Genomic DNA, 19018 nt, shown 5'->3' on the forward strand with positions numbered 1-19018 from the left:
TTCTTGGAAGTGCGAGTGCAACATCCTCAAAGATCAATCTTTGGACCAGCCAGGCTTTTCTCCACTTTTGCCAAGATGTGAAATCACTCAGAAGGGGTTTCCTAGAAGGAGAAAATAACTTGAAAAATCTGTTAGTAGTTTCTATAATGAAACCATTAAACCAAGGAAAAATCCTGGGATCATCCTCTCTTGTCTGCCTCAATGGGTGATCTTGGAGCCAAGGCATAGGGTAGCTGGCCCAAGGAGTGAAATTTTTGCCCAGGGGCACTAAAGATGGCAGTGCCCCCAGCTTCCATGCCTGCCACCTGTAAGGCTGGCAAAGGTGGCTCCTACCTCACAGGAATCCCCCATCCACCCATGCAGCCCAGACCCCCCTTTCCTCTGGGATTTGTATCCCTCCATAGCCCCCTCTTGCTGCTTTTCTGTGTGTGTGTGTGTGTGTGTGTGTGTGTGTGCGCGCGCGCGCGTGTGTTGTTCAGCTTAATAGGAAGGAGGAGAAAACTTACTTAGTTCTTCAAGAAATTGCCCTGAAAACAAAGAGAAATAGGTGACTGGTGGAAGATGACTAGCTCTTTCTCTACACCCTCCCTGTGCAGATCCACAAGGACCCACCCTTCCCTTTTCACCAACAGACTGGATTCTCTGAGAAGCCTGCAGTTGGCCCTGGGTAGAAAGGAAGGAAATCCCTGCATCTGGAGCCCTAGTTCATCTTTCTGTTTCCCATTCTGGACTGACTAGATGCCCCACAGTTTAATGGTCCTGTTTGTCACCCCACCACTGCACCTGCTAGTCTTCGATGTAGCCAGTTGTAGCAGATGATCAAGGCAGCCAGGGGTCCAAGAATTGGCACGATTACAAACAGGGTTATCTTCCAGCAGGGCACCCTCAGAAAGTGGGGATCTGAATTGTCCACCGAAAACAAACAGGATTAACCACTCTCCTATGCCCTGCACACCCCTCTCCATAACATATTGGGTTTCTCGAGACATTGCATAAATCTCAAAGTTTTGCATATGTTTATCAACTTGAGCAACATTCTAGTGGGGCTTGGTGTCCTCACTTTTCCTCCAAGAAGCCTTCCCTGATTAATCATGTACAGTTCTTTCTGTACTAATAACACCACCCCAAGAGTTCAGTTGGTTATATACGTCTACTTCGTTCTCCAGTTAATTCATGTATATGTATCACCTCCCAACTAAACATCAAGTATTTGTTCAAAGGACCTGTTTATCTCTCCTTTGTATTTCCTGAGAGAAGTTGTGTACACAATGTTATCCCTACAGAGTGAATTAACAGGTGAAGCAGTTAGTACACTGGAACACAAGTGTGGTGTACATATTTACTATTATCCTAGATGCAGGTGACTTATTCAAAGAAAGAGTGGCAGAAGACCAACCAGGAACCCGGGATCCTTACTTCCCCAGGTGACTGGAACCAGTGAAATAGCTGACCTGGGAAAACGAGGTACCCCAGCACTTACCAAAAGTCCTGTGAAGATTCTCTGAAAGGAACAAATGGAAAGAGATTTAGAAAGCATTCAAAAGTGATACCTTTTCCCCCGAGTCTTTGTTTTTTAATCACTTAAAATTGTTACTAGCTGGCACTATGTAATACGAGGCAAACTAGGATTTTGTGTCTATCCTGGCTCAGCAGGGAAGATAAATGAAATTTTCTACCATTCTGAGTTGCTTTGGTATTTTTAAATAGTAAATAGTTTGCCTGAAGGAAACTCACAGTGTTGGGACAGAGGCAAAAGAGTTCCAAGAAAATGACCATTTTTGTCATCCCCAAAAACGAAGAGGAGGGAAATGCCTGGAACTCACCTATCTCTGCTCGAAGTTTTCCTAAAATAGAAAAAGGCAACATTTTTAGTTCTTGCTCTGGCACAAGTTGGGCCCTTACATACCCAGTGCCCTGGGCCTTTGTGCAGGCTCTGCCTCGCTCAGGAGCATCCTTTGGATGGAAAGAGCACCGGACTTGGAGCCACGAGTTCAGGTTGTTTTCCTAGCTATTGTCTGGATTAGATATTGGGATAAAGAATGTGGAGAGCCTTAGGTGGACAGCAGAGTGGCAAATCAACAAGGTTTTATTATCTTCCCCACCCCTCTTTGCTCCTTTTCTTGTTTTTTTTTCAGTTTTCGTTGCCACTCCTCCCTGCTGGGGTGTCACTTTGTAAATGTAAAGCCACTTCCCATTTGAACAAGGAAGTGAGGAACTAAACATTTAGTTGAAGAGCTACTTTTGACTGGCTCTTTTCTAGGCACTTTACATAACATTGCCCCCTTTAATCCTCCCTTACCGTTTAGGAGGGAGGATGTGAGTGTACTTGGTGGGACAACTGAGCTAGGATTCAAACCCAGGCTGCACAAGTCATTGATCAGGTTCTTTCTGCTCAGGACGTGGACTGAAGGCCTTTTATATGTGGGATGAATTCAAGGGAAGAAAAGAGCCCCCATTTTTGATGCCACCAATATCCCCTCTCCCCCTCACTTCAAGCCCCCCTTGCTGCTTCGTGCTCTTAGGAGTGGGAGGGGAAAGAAGAATTCAGGGTCCTGGCGCCCTTTGGCTTTGAGAACATTTCTGGGGTCGGGGGGTGGGGATAAGGCTGGGAATGGAAGTTTTGGGCACATAAGAGGAGCTTCACTGAGAGCTAAACAGAGTTTTCAGTGAATAAAGAAGGAGGAACTGGTGAAAACCTAGTATGTGGTAAGGATTTTTACTCAGTATTTTTATTTAACCCCCTAATAGCCTAGACCTGTCTGACTCTGAAGCTTACTCCTCCAGGTATGTGAAAATGCTCCACATGGTGCTGGGGGCAAAAGATGGAGCTTAGGCCTGAGCTCTGCTACTTACAAGCTGTCAGGTTGAGTAAATCAGGGAACCACTCTAGGCCTCAGTTGCCTTCTCTGTCAAATGGGGCTATTATATGTCATCCTACCTCATAGGGAGATGCAAGGTCCTATTATTTACACAGAAGTATTCTGTACTGTGTAAAACCTGTCATTATGGAATTCTAAACCAAGAAGTCATTAAAAGTAAATGTTAGCTGATCAAGCTCTAAGAGGCCAGCTCATTTCAGGAATGGGCCCCAAGCTGTCCCCACCAACCTGTACCTCTCAGTCTATGCTGCAGGCAGAGGAAGAGCAGGCCTGCAGCCAGCTGTAGGAGGAACGCAGGAAGGACTGCCATGGCAACCAGCACTCCAGGACTGATCCAATAGAAGGGATCTGAAAGCAGAAGTGCATGGCCCAGTGCTGCATCCCCACCCCCCCCGCCCCCAGTACAGTGCCCACAGTGAGATAAATCAAGTTGAATAAAGGAATGACTGTCACCAAGATTCAAAGAAGATGGCATAAAATTGATACCTGGGCTTAGTTCCAAAGGAAAAGAGGGTTTCTAAGAAGGGCTGGAGGTTAGAACAACAGCATTCAAGGTTTCATATTGTGTTAGTCTTGGAGAGTTTTGAGAACAAGCTAAGGGATTTGCAGCTAATTGTTAAGGCCTAGGGAGTAAACTGACAGATTCCAAGCTGAGGAGTGATAAGACCTGGTTACTGAGTACAGAAGGAGGGGAGACCCCAGGGAAGTCAGTTAAGAGGGCGTGGTAATAGTAACAGTAAAAACCAGAGCCTGAACTAGGGCAGTGGTGGAGGTGGAGGAAGTAAAGGGGTCTGTGAACTTAAATAAGAAAAAAAACCTTACTTTTAGTAACATTTAAGCTGAAATTAAGTGTTTCTTTCGATTATAAGCAACACACTACAATAATATGAACAAAAACCACAAATATTTTCAAATCACATTGAGTTATAGAAATCTCAAAATATCATCTATGTTCATCATCACTTTGAAATTGCACTAATTATCAGAGCCATCTCATATCTTGTTATTTTAATATTTTGGTAACTATTTTAGTACAAATGTGTTTTATTTTACACATTCAAGACATCCTACTATGAAGGGTCCATCATCGCAGTCTGCCAAAAGGGTGCAATGTACACACAAGGATTAAGAACCTCTTTTCCAGAGCTTTTGAGAAAGGAAGATCCACAGAATTTAGTAACTGAGCATATGTGGAGTGGGATGGATAATGAGAGAGACAGTTCGGATCTATAGTCCCTGCCTTCTTCCCATTCTAGAGTCTGCTCAGCAGCGCCCCCAGCTGCTGGTCTCAATGGGCCTTACTGCAGTCCAAACTTTCTCATCTTGCTTTCTACTTTAGGGGGGCTGGATAAAATACTGCCATCAAAGTTAAGAATTAAGTCACAGTAAGCAACATTAAATGGGTTAGGAGGGCTCTGGCCAGGTAGCTGAGTTGGTTAGAGCATTGTCTGGATACAACAAGGTTGTGGGTTTGATCTCTGATCAGGAAACATGAGAAACAACTAACAAATCAATGTTTTTTTCTCTTTTCCATTCTCTCTCTCTAAAATCAATAATAAAAAAAGGTCGTTTAAAAAATAATAAATGGGCCAGGTAGTTTTCTTAAATATAAATACAAGCACATGCCCTGACTGGCATAGCTCAGTGGATTGAGCGCAGGCCTGCGGAACCAAAGGATCATGGTTGGATTCCAAGTCAGGGCACATGCCTGGGTTGTAGGCCAGTTCCCAGCAGGGAGGGGACGCATTGATATTGGAGGCAACCAAACATTGATATTTCTCTCCCTCTCTCCTTCCCTTCCCCTCTAAAGATAAATAAATAAAATCTTAAAAAAATAAATAAATACAAGCATAGAAGACAATGCAGCAAAGTCTATTTTCAAGTTGTTATCTGAAGTTACCTGTAATGGCATGGTTAGCAAGCATATACATTATTAGTTCTTTTTTCTCACACCTTTTTTGTCTATGGCCATACCACCCTGAATGTGCCCGATACAGATAATGTGCTATGGTGTTGCACACTTGAAACCTGTATAATTTTATTAACCAATGTCATCCCAATAAATTGTTTTTAAAAAGAGTAAAACAGAAAAAAGAATATGTTAAAAATTATAACCACGACACTATTATCACATTTTTAATTAACAAAATTTCTTAATATCATGAATATTCAGTCTGTGTTCACATTTTTCTGATTGTTCCATAAGTATTTTTATATTTTATATTTTTATAATTGGCTTGAGTTGAGTCCAAACAAGGTCCACAGTTGGTGTTTTCCCCATAGTGTTTCTCACGGTCTACACATTGCATTGTACAAAGTCAAGTCTCCTTCTGTATGTATGTATGTATGTATGTATGTATTTTTTAAGTGGTTATATCATTTTTTAAAATCCTTACCCAAGGATATTTCCATTGATTTTAGGGAGAGAGAAAGGAGGAATGAAAGAGAAACATCAATGTGAGAGAGAAACATGGATTAGCTATCTCCCATACAGCCCTAACCAGGGATCAAACTTGCATCTTAGGCATGTGTCTTAATCAGGGGTCGAACCCACAAACTGGGTATGTGCCTTGATCAAAATTAAACCTGCAACCCTTTGGTGAATGAGACTATGATCCAACCAATTGAGCCACCAGGGCTGTCACCATTTTTTAACATTACTTATTTATTGATTTTAGGGAGAGAGCAAAATATTGATTTCTTGTTCCACTTATTCATGTATTCACCAGTTGATTGTTGCATGTGCCCTGACCAGAGATTGAATCCCGCAACCTTGATGTATCAGAAGGATATTCCAACCAGTTGAGCTACCCAGCCGGGGCTCTTCCTGTCACCATTTATCTCACCCCTTTACTCTCTCCTACCTGCCCCCACACCAGTAAAGTATTCTTATATTTGAGTGATACACACTTAAGGATTTAGCAATGAAATGATAATGCTGCCTAGGATTTTCCTCAGTAATTCAGTTGGGGAGGGTGGTAGGTAATGAGAGGGGTCAGGTGAAACAATTTGTCTTTTGGTCATAACTGTTGCAGGCAGTGATGGGTACTTGGAAGCTCATTATTGCTATTCTCTCCACTTCTGTATATGTTTTAAAGTTTCATAATGAAGAATTTAAAGAAAGGATTAGAGAAAACTATTAATAAAATCACAAAAAAGAAAAAATAAGGTCAGAGAGACAACAAAACTCTTTGGTGAAGGGGGGGAGGTAATGACATCTGAAACTTGCAATAATACAGTTATTGCATTTTAGTCCTAAATTTGCCTCAGTTTTCTGGCTTCCCAGGTTAGGTGGTCCATTGTTTACTTGTGAAACACTCTTTTTTATAGGCTCTTGGACATGCAGACTATGAGATGGGAGGAGAGGGCTGGAATGTGGAAACCAATTCAAAGGAAAAATTTCTCCCCTGAGGCACAGTTTTTACATTACTTTTTTTTTTTGGTGTGCTGGAAATGAGGGTGTCCTGGGGGGCAGTTATTGAACTAGGAAGTTATTGAACAGGAAGGAGGAAAATCTGCAAACTAGAGAGGTCTTCAGTATTACACTTCTTTGCAGGTAAAAATCCACACCCTCCTCCCCTCTAGAAAAAATTGCTGTATGAAGAACATTCTGTGACACACAAAGCTATTCATATCCCTGCAGTCTATCTCTAGAAATAGTGCTTTGTTATCCTGCATACAATGCCATCATCTGGTTCCAGGCTGTAGCAGTCAGCCTTGAGATACAAAACTGGCCTATTGTCTGATGTTTTGTATGGGCCCTCAGAACATTTTTGTCCTTCAGTTAAATGGCAATTAACTTTCTCCCTGGCTGGTAGTTCAGTTGGTTAGAGCTTCACCCAAATAGCCAAGGTTGTGGGTTTGATTTTAGGTCAGGACACATGCAAGAATTGACCAGTCAATGTATAAACAAGTGGATTATCAAATCAATGTTTTTTTCCTCTATCTTCCCCTCTCTTTTTAAAGTCAATAAATACAATTTTTAAAAATAGTAATTAACTTTGAAAGCTCCCCTTTCACCCACTTCACCTTGTCCATAACTTAATCATCCTGGGATAAAACAAACAAACAAGAAATATTGCAAAGTCATCCATCACACAAAACATACTGAAAATGAAATTTGGATAAAGGGAGTATGGGAGTAAAATCTATAGGTGATATATTTATATGTATCAAATTATATTCAGATATTTGTTTTACTTGTTTATTCAGTTCAACTATGTTTACCAAGAACATATTTTTCAATAATGTTTCTCATCTAACAAAACACATCAACTTTGGAATTCACTGTAATAGATTTGGTCAATTTGACTCTTCAGGAATAATCCTCTTGTTTATAACAAATAAACAAAGCGAATAAGAAAGAAAAAAGTCCATTGGTGAATTTTGATTAACTTTCAGGTTATTCATATTCCCCTCTAATAGCACACACTAATCAGGAATTAATTATTTTGGATTTTGTTGCTTCTATTTATCACTTTTTTCTATTTTTGTTTTTGTTTCTTTAAAATATTTTCTTTAATTTTTCTTATATGTACCCACAAATGTACATTTATATACATTTTATATGAGTGGATAAATATGATCATAAGGATAATTATGGTCTTTTCTTTTATGATCTTTGATTGGACCACACCCCATTTTCTTCTCCTCTCTTTCCCTAAAGTGAACCATGTTAACTTTCTTATGGATCTCTCCTCATATTTTTCTCTGAAATATACAAAATATATTCACAAACATAAGGTTTTGTTTTTGTTCCCTATATCTGTAGCTTGCTCTTGTCACTCAACAATACCTTGTGGAATGCCTGTGAGCCATCTGTTATAGACCTAAAACAATCTTTTTAACAGCTGCATAATATTCTCAGTATGGATAAGAACATTTATTCAGTTACTTCCCTACTTGTGGGAATTGACTTTCATCCTGGGGTCCTCTACCATTTTGAATAATAACTCAGCATACATCTGTGAGTACATTAATGCTTCTGTTCTGATGTACATATTTCTATAAAGTTGACTGTCAGGAGAGAGATGTTTGGGTTGAAGGAGTTCATATCAAGTAAGAGAATGATTAAAATCTCAGAAGCAGGTCTTGGCCACCCAACAGATGATACCCAGTAGTATATATGGCACTACTTACCTTCCACTTTCAATTCCATTGCTGCTTCCTCTTGATAAGAATGATCTCGGAAAAAGCAGGTAAAACCTCCTTCATCTGAGAACCTTACATTCCTGATCCTGAGGGTCACTTTCCCCTCACCGATTCTGTCTTTCAGCAACTCCGTCCGGCCCCGATATTCAGGTGCTTGCTCTCCATCCTGATCCTTGCCGTTTCGGTAGAGATGAACCACCCGAGAGAAGGGGGGCCGGTACCATCCCACCTCCATGCCTGTAGCATTCCTTCCAGGAGATAAGTGACATGGCAATTCCACTTCATGCCCCACCAGAGCCCAGATGGGATACCCTGGTCCTATTACTCTGAACTGTCCTGTCCAAGACATCAAAGAAAAGAAACTGAGCATCAGCAGGAACGTTGACAAGCCTGTCATGGGAAGGACTGGTTCACAGCAGGAAAAGAAGATACTTAGTTTTTAAAATTTGACTAAATATTTTAAGTGGTATTCTAGAACAAGGAAAGAGCTTGATTTTTCGTCTTGAATATTTATATAAATAAAAGATCTCTAGTTATAGAGCTATCATGAGTGCCCTAAACAGAACATTCTAGCATGTAGTCACCTTGACAGTTGCTGCTTACCTCTCTGCCAACTGTGTCCATCCCTGTTCTTCAACCCAGCCTTGAACCATGGTCTAGTTTCTAACAGTTTAATTCTTTGTGGGCCTTTCTGCTTGGACTTGGCCAAATTGATCCCTACTCTCTGCTAGAGGTTTTACTTTTGTCATTCCTCTACTGGTGCCTCTCTACCACTTCTCAGGCCTCTGTCCTTGCTCCCAACGTATTTCCAAATTCTTCTCCACAGAGACCTTGCACCCTGGCTGTGGCTCCATTTCTTTATTTTTCTCTTCTGTACCTCCAGCCCTCGCTACAGCTCCTGGACCCCACCCTGTACACACTCCCAGTCTCATCTGACATGGAATGTGTCTCCTCAGTTAGATTCAGGGCTACTGGAAGATAAGGCTAGTTTCCCCATTCACCTGCAAATATTCCCTTGGGGAGGAGTGCAGGGACTGGGCCTCATCTGTTAGGGGCTCTCTGAAGTTGGAAATCTGTCCTCTGTTTCTTTTATTTCTCCCCAGCACATGAGCACAGGGTACCTCTCCAAAAACTTATTAGTGCCTGATCATGTGGAACAGACCTCTCAAATGTGAGAAGATATTATAATCCAATAAACATAAATTGCAAATTTATTGTGAGATAGGCATTGCTAAGCATGTTATGTACCTCATCTCACTGAACCCTGTCAGCAACTCCAAGAAATTGTTATTATATCCCTATTTGGTAGGTGAGAAATCAAAGCTAAAAAATGGGTAAGAATGAATTCGAGGAGAGCCTGGAGTTAAATTAGGGTTCTACTCTGAAAGCTATAGGTAACCATGGAAGTTTTCTGTGGAGGGGATCAATGTCAGCACATCTGTGTTTCAGAAAGATAATTTGCATGGTAACTTGAGGTAAATTGAAGGAGGTGAGTCTAGGCAAACTAGCCTTTCTATTCTCAGGGACTCCCAGGGCAGGAATAAAGATCAACCTTACCTGCATCACTAGAAGACAACTGGAGGAAGAGGAGGAGGCAGGGGAGGCAGTTGGGCAGAGAGGAGCTCAAGAAACTTGCCATTTCCACTCTCACTGGGTACACAGACCCCCTGCAGCAGGGTCAAGACAAGCAGAGACTTTGGGGTACATGTTCCCCACTGCTGAAAAACCTGAGGAAGGATCTGGGTGGGCAGTGCTCTGGCCTCGCCTCCTCCTGACATGCTGCAGCTGTGCTCAGAGGAACACTCCCATGTCATCCTTGCCAGGCACTTACACAAAAGGGCTACAGACCTAGGCAATGACCAGGGTTTGCCTTCCCACCCCCTCAGAGCTACAGAGAAGAGGCTGCCTGGTACCAGGCCTTCCTCCCCTACTCCCTCCCAGTGACCCAGTCTTTGAAGGGGCTCCTAGGATCTGACCATTTGGAATCAGGACTCATTGGATTTCAGACTTGTCCAGGTGGTGTGTAAGGCTGCTTCAACCCCTGTCCTCTCAGTATTACCCAAGGGAGAGGGAGCATTGTTGGCCTTTAAAAGAGAAAGAACCTTTATTCTTGCTTTCTTCTTTCTACTGCCACATAACTGTAACTGCCCAGTCATTCTTCTTCATGTCTATCTTTCCTTTCCCCTAACTTGGAATTTAGGTCTCCTAAGTCCAACTTCCCTTCTTTATGTTCAGATGCATGATGGGCCACATAAGCTTAGTAGCTTTCTTGATTCCAAAGAATACATTTAGGAAAGTCATGGGTTTGTAGGGAGGAGTAAACTTTACCCTCAAGGTTCTTTCAGCTGGGCTAATAATCAAATCAACATGAGAAGATTAGCAAGAGAAAATGACAAAGTTTAATTACATTCACAGGTATGGGAATCCTGTATACATGAGAGAGCCAGAGACCCTGTATATGTGACAGGTTCAGGGGCAAAAAGTTAAAATGAGACGTGTATGGCATTCTGAGCTAGGGCTGAGGTAAGGTGCCTCTGGGACTTTAAAGGGTTATGGCAGGATGGTAAGAACAGCAAATATTTAGTAATCAGAAATTTACCCTGCCCTATAGATAGGTAAAAAAGGTTATCTTTGATAATCTGTTATTTTGGACACAACCCCTAATTCAAATACTTCTAGGTAGTTAAGGGGGAGGACAGAAGTTTCTCTTGAGCCCACAGAGTCTTGGTTGCCTCTAGGTCAAAACAGTCCACACACACTAGAGGCACATCTGGTGGTGATGTAACAGGGAGTAAGAACTTTATATTACTGTGGCTTATCATGAAATAGAATTAGAATAAGATGTACTAACAAACTGATAAAAACAACTCACATCCTGACAGTTTTTTTAAAGCACGTTGCAAGCACCAGCAGTTCCAGTTCCTGCACGTACTCAATACAAGAAATGGCCTTGACCACAACTTCTGTCAACACAGATCACCCAGCTGCAGGAATCTGGCTGGGACTGACCCGCTCCAGTATGCTGGCATTAAAGACTCATATTGGGACCTGCAAGGACACTGCCTGCATGTCCACAGCCTCCTCCCTGATCTCTTTCTTCTCCTTGTCCCTCTCCCTCCTTATAAAAACCCCCGCCTGCATTGAGATGTTAAAATGGGCTTTGAGATGGGAGTCCATCTTCCATGTTGCTGGCACCTGAATAAAACCACTTTCCTTTACAGCAGCTCCTGTCTCTCAAGTATTAGCCTTTGAAACAACAGGCAGCTAGACTTGCGTTTGGTTACAGTGACTCCTCATCCTCTACAAGTTGAACATCAGAAGTTGATGGCCACCTATGCTTAGAGACAAAAGCATAGAAGACTAGCAAGGTCAGCAGCTGTCAGACAACATAGCCAATGAGGACAAAGCCAGTAACCAGATACACCCTTTAGCCTTGGCACCACTCTGATTTCCTCGGTGTCAAAGGGGAAAGTGAGATCTGGAATGGAAATAGAAGTTTTTTTCTCACCTTCTGAGATCAGCTGATTACTGAAGGATGAGACCAGAATTAGTACTAAGCTTGAAAAATAGATTTCCTAATCTTAAGACAAGACTGTCTCATTAAATGACAACAAAAATAATAATATAATGTGTCAGACAGACCATTTAAACCATGCTGTCTAATATAGTATAATATAGTAATCACTAGCCACAGTGTCCATTTTAAATTAAAATGAAATAAAATAAAAAATTCAGTTCCTTGATTACACTAGCTGTGTTTCAAATGCTCAGTAGCACATATATGACTAGTGGTTACCACATTGGACAGCACAAATATAGACCATTTCCATCGTCACAAAAAATTACATCGGGCAGCCCTGACTGGTGTAGCTCAGTGGATTGAGCCTGGGCCTGTGAACCAAACATCTGCGGTTTGATTCTTAGTCAGGGCACATGCCTGGGTTGCAGGCCAGTTCCCAGGAGGGGACTCACAAGAAGCAACCATACATTGATGTTTCTCTCCCTCCCTCCTTCTCTTCCCCTCTAAAGATAAATAAATAAAATCTTAAAAAAATTACATTGGGCAATACCATTCAAGGGCTAGGAACATGACTGTATGTAGATTTTTGTCTGAGATGAGCACCAGGGGCTAGAAGAAAAGACCCTAGTCTGCTAGGAGTTGCTTATTTTTTCTCCCAAAGCAGCTAGAGTTTGAGCACATGCACGTTGGATACTGAAGGTATGAGAGTAAAAATCAAGGTCAGGAGAGCTGAGTCAGGAGGAAAGAGGAGCTTCTGTGCAGGCCTGAATTCCTCTAAAGTAGAGAAGATTCTCTCCTTCCAGAATTTAAAATGTTCTACAGCGCTCTTCTGTGCTGCATGTTCAGGTTTAGGCAGGAGTGTTCTGCACAAGATGTTTTCCTGGGTAGTGTTTGGGAGTCATGGGGTGGCGAAATCATCCAGCGCCAGTCCAGTTGTCAAAAGCTGGGTAAGAGATCAGGGTGGGAGGGTCGGGGAAGCAGAGAGGGTCAGGAGCTAGACAATCAAAGTCAATTTGGAGAAATCACAGCATCTCTGAAAAGAAACACAAAAAAACTCATGTGACTGAACACTTCCATGTGTCAGCATCCTAAGCTGTTTACATGTGTTAGTGGCAAGAATGGCACCAGGTGTTAGATTGGTAGGGTCACACTGGATCTTGGTTCAGCAACCTCGGTACTTGAGTTCTGGATAGGAAAGAGTTCAGAGCCAAGACTAACTATAAGAAAAAATTTATTTAGAAAGTTACAGAGGTAGAAGAAGTGAGTAGTAGAAGAAATGGGCTCAGGAAACAAATTACAAAGGCAAAAGAAGGGTCTGTGGAGCTTAGAAAAGAGGGGAGTAAAGGTAGCACCCCAGGGGGCAAGTTGAGTTAGGGGAAGGGCTTGGGCATGCTCCTGGGAGTGAGAGTGCTGGATTGTTCCTCCTAAAAGACTTTAAGGGTGCAGATCTTAGGAGAGGATCTCAGTATAATATTCATCAGCTTTCCAGGTGTGTTCTTTCAGGGGCGTGGTCTGCATTGATTGGTTGGTACCAAGGTAGGGGGTCATTATTCAGTGCAGCTGGTCCTTATGTCAGTCCTGGCATCACTTGTCTGGTTTTGCTGCTTTTCTGGGCCTGGAGTTGAAATGCAATTGAGGCCTAGATGTATTTGATGTGGGTTCTGACCCACATTAAGCTCCCTGTCCTGGAGCTTAATGCTTAAGGGCTGTTCTCCATCCTCCTTGTTTGTACCTGCTCCAAGGAAGTCTAACTCACATGACTAGCAATATGCCAGTGGTAGAAAAATCAAGGGAGGGTCTGTACCACAGGACAAGCAATATGAAAGGCAATAGAGTCTAAACTGCATGACCAGCAATATGCTAAGGGAGGAAAGGTCACCCTGGGTATTGAAGTCCTTATTTTCCAGTATTGCCTGTTGCTAGGCACCCTGGGCTTTCCATCCTAAAGACCTTTCCATCCTAAAGTTCTCCTTTATTATTTGTTCAAGTAAGTTTTCCACTTGTTGCTGTTCCTCTCTCCTTCTGGTACCCCTATAATTTGGATGTTGGAATGTTTAAAGATGTTCTGGAGATTCCTAAGCCTCTCCTCATTTTTAAAAATTCTTATTTCTTCATTCTTTTCTGTTTGGTTGTTCCTTTCTTCCTTCTGGTCCACTCCATTGATTTGAGTCCCAGTTTTCTTCCCATCACTGTTGGTTCCCTGTGCATTTTCCTCCATTTCACTTAGTGTAGCCTTCATTTTTTCATCTAATTTGCAATCAAAATAAACTAGTTCTGTGAGCACCCTGATCACCAGTGTTTTGAACTGTGCATCTGTTAGGTTGGCTATCTCTTGGTTGCTTAAAAATATTGGCTCTGGGGCTTTGATTTGTTATTCTGATTAAGCCATTTTTGGTCAGGTTGTGCCTGTTATGTGTGAGTGGCAAAGCCTTAGGTGTTCACCAGGGTAGGGCAACCCAGTCACTGGGTTGTGACACTGTATGTCGAGGCAGGGTCAGAGAGGGAACAATGGCACTTGTTCTGCTCTCTCTCGAATTTCAGTCCCCTCTGCTGCTTCCCACAAGCAAATTGGCCTCTTCTGGTGCTGGTTCCTGGGTGGGTGGGCTTGTGTACATTCTAGGACCCTGTGGGTCTCTCCAACGAACTCTCCTGTGAGGCTGGGAGTCTTTCCCGGCACCTTTTCAATTGGTGCTTTTAAGCTTTATTTCCTATAGCTGGGGCCCTGAGTGGCATGGTCTGTCTTACTGCCCATTTTTTTTTTGTCTAGTTTATCTGTATGTGAATGTATGACCACAGTCAGCCTTGCACACTCTGCTCATTTCCTCCCCACACCTGGGGTCTGATAGCCCTGTGCCTCTTGCACTGCTGGGTCTGGCAGCCAACATCTTTTCCTGCCACAATCCCTTTCCATTGGTCGCCGACTCTGCCCCTCTTACCGGTCTGGTTGAACGGTTGACTGGTCAACCATTCCATCTGGTCAAATGGACTTCCGTACAGTTCAATTTTCTGTCCTGGTTGTGTTTTTGTTTCTAAATCTTTGTTTTCCTTAATTTTGGCTGTGCAAGGAGGCACAGTATTCCCACCTATGCCTCCATCTTGGCCAGAAGTCCCTGTTTCAAAATTTAAAGGTATAAAGTAACATAATTTGAAAACACCACTCCCAGATGAAGCAAAATATTCCAAGCAAATGAATATGAAAAAAAGCTGGGGTAGCAATGGTTATATCAAACAAAATAGACTTCAGAACAAAGGCAAAGAAAGTCACTACATAATTCCTAAGGGAGCTGTCCAGTAAGAAGGTATAACCCTTGTAAACACAGATGCACCCAACATTGGAACACTGAAATATGTAAGGAAAATCTTGGAGGACTTTAAGAAGATCAACAGCAATACAGTCATCGCAGAGGATTTAACACTTCATTGTCAATAATGGATAGATCTTCCAAACAAAAAATCAACAAGGATATTGTGGCATTGAATGACACCCTAGATCAAATGGGCTTAATTTATATTTACAGAGCATTTCACCCCAAAGAAGCAGAAATATATTCTTTTCAAACACACATGGATCATTTTCAAAGATAGACCACACAGTAGGACACAAAACAAGCCTCAATAAATGCAAGAAAATTGAAATCATATTAAGCATCTTCTTGGATTATAATGCCTTGAAACTAGAAACCAACCTCAAGGAAAAAACTCAAAAATATTCAAATACATGGATACTGAATAATATGTTATTAAATAATGAATGGGTTAGCAATGAGATCAAGAAAGAAATAAAAAAGATTTGTCTGGAAACAAATGAAAATGAACAAATGACAACCAAAAACCTATGGGACACTTTGAAGACAGTCCTGAGAGGGAAGTTCACAGCAATACAGACCTACCTAAAGCAGATAGAAAAATCTGAAGTAAACAACCTAACTTTATACCTAAAAGAACTAGATGAAAAACAACAAGCAAAGCCCAGAGTAGAAGAAAGGAAATAGTCAATATCAGAAGAATATAGTCAATATCAGAAGAGTAGAAGGAAGGAAATAGTCAATATCAGAAGAAATAGTCACTATCAGAAGAGTAGAAGGAAGGAAATAGTCAATATCAGAAGAATTAAGTGACATAGAGACTAAGAAACAATTCAAAAGATCAACAAATCCAGGAGCTGGTTCTTTGAAAACATAAACAAAATTGACACATCAATTTTAACCAGACACATCAAGAAAAAAAAGAGAGAGGACTCAAATAAATTAAATCAGAAATGAAAGAGGAGAAGTAAAAACTGATACCACAGAAATACAAAGGATTGGAAGAAATTACTATGAACAATTGTATATCAAGTAATTGGACAACCTGGGTGAAATGGATACATTTTTAGAAACATACAATCTTCCAAAACTGAATGAGGAAGAAGCAGAAAATCTGAATGGACTGATAACAACTAATGTAATTGAATCAATAATCCAAAAACTTCCAACAGAAAAAAGCCCTAGACCACATGGCTTCATAGAAGAATTCACCAAACATTCAAAGAAGAACTAACTCCTATTCTCTTCAAACTATTCCAAAAATTTCAAGAAGAGAAGAGACTCCCAAACTCTTTTCATGAGGCCAGTATTGTCCTAATTACAAAATCATGTAAAGATGCAACTAAGAAAGAAAATTACAGGCCAGTATTTCTGATGAACACAGATGCTAGAATCCTAAAAAAAATATTGGCAATCTGGATCCATTAAATTAATACATTAAAAAGATCATATACCACGATCAAGTGGGATTTATCCTGAGGATCCATGGGTGATACAATATTCACAAATCAATAAACGTAATACACCACATAAATAAGATGAAGGACAAAACCACATGATTGTATTAATAGATGGTGAAAAAGCATTTGATAAAATCCAGCACCCAATTATGATATAAATGCTCAGCAAAGTGGGACTAGAGGGAGCATACCTCAACCTAATAAAGGCCATACACGAAAAACCTACTGCTAACATCACACTCAGTGGGCAAAAACTAAAACTTTTTCTTAAGATCAGGAACAAGACAAGGTGTTTGCTCTCACCAGTCTTACTCAACATAGGACTGGAAGTTCCAGCCACAGCAATCAGATAAGAAGAAATAAAAGGCATCCAAATTGGAAAGGGGGAAGTAAGACTGTCATTATTTGCAGAGGACATGATAGTGTACATAGAAAACCCCATTGAGTCCACCAAAACACTACTGACCAAATAGTGAATTTGGCAAAGTAGTGTGATACAAAGTCAATATTTAGAAATCAATGACATTTTTGAACTATTAGAAAGAGAAACTAGAAAAGAAATTCCATTTACTATAGCAACACTGAAAAATAAAGTATGTAGAAATAAATTTAACCAAGAAGGTAAAATATCTGTACTCAGAAAAGTATAGAGTTCTGGGGAAAGAAATTGAGGACGATACAAATAAATGGAAGTAAATACCATGCTCATGCATTGGAAGAATTAAAATCATTAAAGTGTCCATAATACCCAAAGCAATCTACAGATTCAAGTCAATTCCATTAAAATACTCCTGGCATATTTCAATGACCTAGAAAAAATACTCCAAAAATTTATATGGAAATAAAAAGATCCCAAATAGCCCCAGCAATCTTGAAAAAGAAGAAAAAAGTTGGAGGCATCACAATATCTAATATCAAACTATACTACAAGGCCACTGTAATCAAAACAGTCTGATACTGGCATAAGAACAGTCACTTAGATAAATGGAACAGAATAGAGAGTCTAAAAATAAACCCATGTCTTCATGTTCAATTAATATTTGACTAAGGGAGCATGAGCATACAATGGAGTAAAGACAACCTCTTCAATCAATGGTGTTGGGAAAACTAGAATAGTACATGCAAAAAAAAATGAAACTAGATCACCAACTTACTCCATGCACCAGAATAAACTCAAAATGAATGAAAGACTTAAGTATAAGTCATGACACCATAAAAGTCCTAGAGGAGAATATAGGTAGGAAAGTTTCAGATATTCCACCCAGCAATATTTTCACCAATATGTCCCCTAGAACAAGGGATATAAAGGTAAGAATAAACAGATGGGACTACATCAAGTTTAAAAGCTTCTGCACGGCTAAGGAAGCCATCATCAAAATGAAAACTGACTTATGTGAGAACATATTTGCCAATGATACATGGGACAAGGGTCTGATCTCCAAAACATATAAAGAACTCATATAACTAACAACAGGAAGACAAAAAATTCAATTAAAAGCCCTGACTGGTTCAGTGGATTGAGCACTGGCCTGTGAACCAAAGGGACACAGGCTCAATTCCCAGTCAGGGCACATGCTCAGGTTGTAGGCCAGGTCCCCAGGTGGTGGCATGCTAGAGGCAATCACACATTGAAGTTTCTCTCCCTCTCTTTCTACCTCTCCTATCTTCTCTCTAAAAATAAATAAATAAAATCTTTAAAATTTCAATTAAAAAATGGGCAAAGGACTGAGTAAATACTTTTCCAAGGAGCACATACAGATGGCCCACAGACATATTAGAAAAGATGCTCAAGATCACTAGCCATCATAGAGACAGCAAGTTAAAACTGCAATGAGACACCATTTCATGCCTGCCAAAATGGCCATCATTAATAAACCAAGAAACAACAAGTGCTGGCAAGGATGAGAAAAGGAAACCCTAGTGCACTGTTGGTGGGAATACAGACTGGTGCAGCCACTGTAGAAAACAGTATAGAATTTGACCCAGTGATTCCACTGCTGGGAATGAACTCTAAGAATCCCAAAACACCAATTCAAAAGAACTTATGCACCCTTATATTCATAGCAGTGTTATTTACAATAGCCAAGAATTTGAAACAGCCTAAGTGATCGTCAGGAGATGAGTGGATCAAAAAACTATGGTACATTTACAGAATGGAATACCATGCAGCAGAAAGAATGAAGGAATTCTTGCCTTTTGAGACAGCATAAATGGAACTGGAATCTTATATGTTAAGTGAAATAAGCCAGTCTGTGAAAGACAAATATCATATGATCTTATTTATAAGAAGAATCTGATGGACAAAATAAACCAATGAGCAAAATAGAACCATAGGCATGGAAACATGGAACAGACTTACAGTGGACAGGTGGGGGTGCAAAATTGTAGGGGTAGGCATTAACTGAAGGACATGTATGAATGACCCGTGGACATATACAATGGTGTGGGGATTGATTGTGGTAGTGGGGGGTGGGCTGGGCAGAGAAGGGCAAAGGGGGAAAATTGAGACAATTGTAATAGAATAACAATAAAAAATAAAAATAAAAAATGAAAAGGGAACAACAGACATGTGAATGTTTTTATAGAAAAGAAAAATTGGAAAACATGCCAAAGGTGAAAAGTGTATTAATAATAATATGAAATATGTGAAAATAAAAAGAAGAAAATATACCTCCCAGCCATCTGGACCATATTTATGCTACC

The 19018-nt window shown here is 40.7% G+C and overlaps 1 protein-coding gene across 1 annotated transcript; it reads right to left on the bottom strand.

Moving 5' to 3' along the window:
* Positions 1 to 26: 26 nt before the first annotated feature.
* MOG (myelin oligodendrocyte glycoprotein) lies at positions 27 to 9767 on the bottom strand. Its single transcript, XM_037046024.1, has 8 exons — positions 9588 to 9767; positions 8019 to 8366; positions 3114 to 3227; positions 1824 to 1844; positions 1481 to 1501; positions 784 to 900; positions 507 to 527; positions 27 to 101 (listed from the first exon to the last, which is right to left on the bottom strand). Exons 1-8 carry the CDS (start codon positions 9667 to 9669, stop codon positions 88 to 90), a joined length of 738 nt encoding a protein of 245 aa, XP_036901919.1. The 5' UTR covers positions 9670 to 9767; the 3' UTR covers positions 27 to 87.
* Positions 9768 to 19018: the final 9251 nt, after the last annotated feature.

This window comes from Sturnira hondurensis, unplaced genomic scaffold (assembly GCF_014824575.4).
Source record: "Sturnira hondurensis isolate 20B ecotype Veracruz unplaced genomic scaffold, ASM1482457v3 Scaffold0004751, whole genome shotgun sequence".
Taxonomy (NCBI): Eukaryota; Metazoa; Chordata; class Mammalia; order Chiroptera; family Phyllostomidae; genus Sturnira; species Sturnira hondurensis.

Bases quoted from the DNA above. Each gene is read 5' to 3' on its own strand.
- MOG (XM_037046024.1), bottom strand. From the start codon at position 9,669: ATGGCAAGTTTCTTGAGCTCCTCTCTGCCCAACTGCCTCCCCTGCCTC. The intron at 8,367-9,587 runs GTAAGGTTGATC...TGTCTTGGACAG, and splicing joins GTTGTCTTCTAGTGATGCAG to GACAGTTCAGAGTAATAGGA. The intron at 1,502-1,823 runs GTGAGTTCCAGG...TGTTCCTTTCAG, and splicing joins AAAACTTCGAGCAGAGATAG to AGAATCTTCACAGGACTTTT.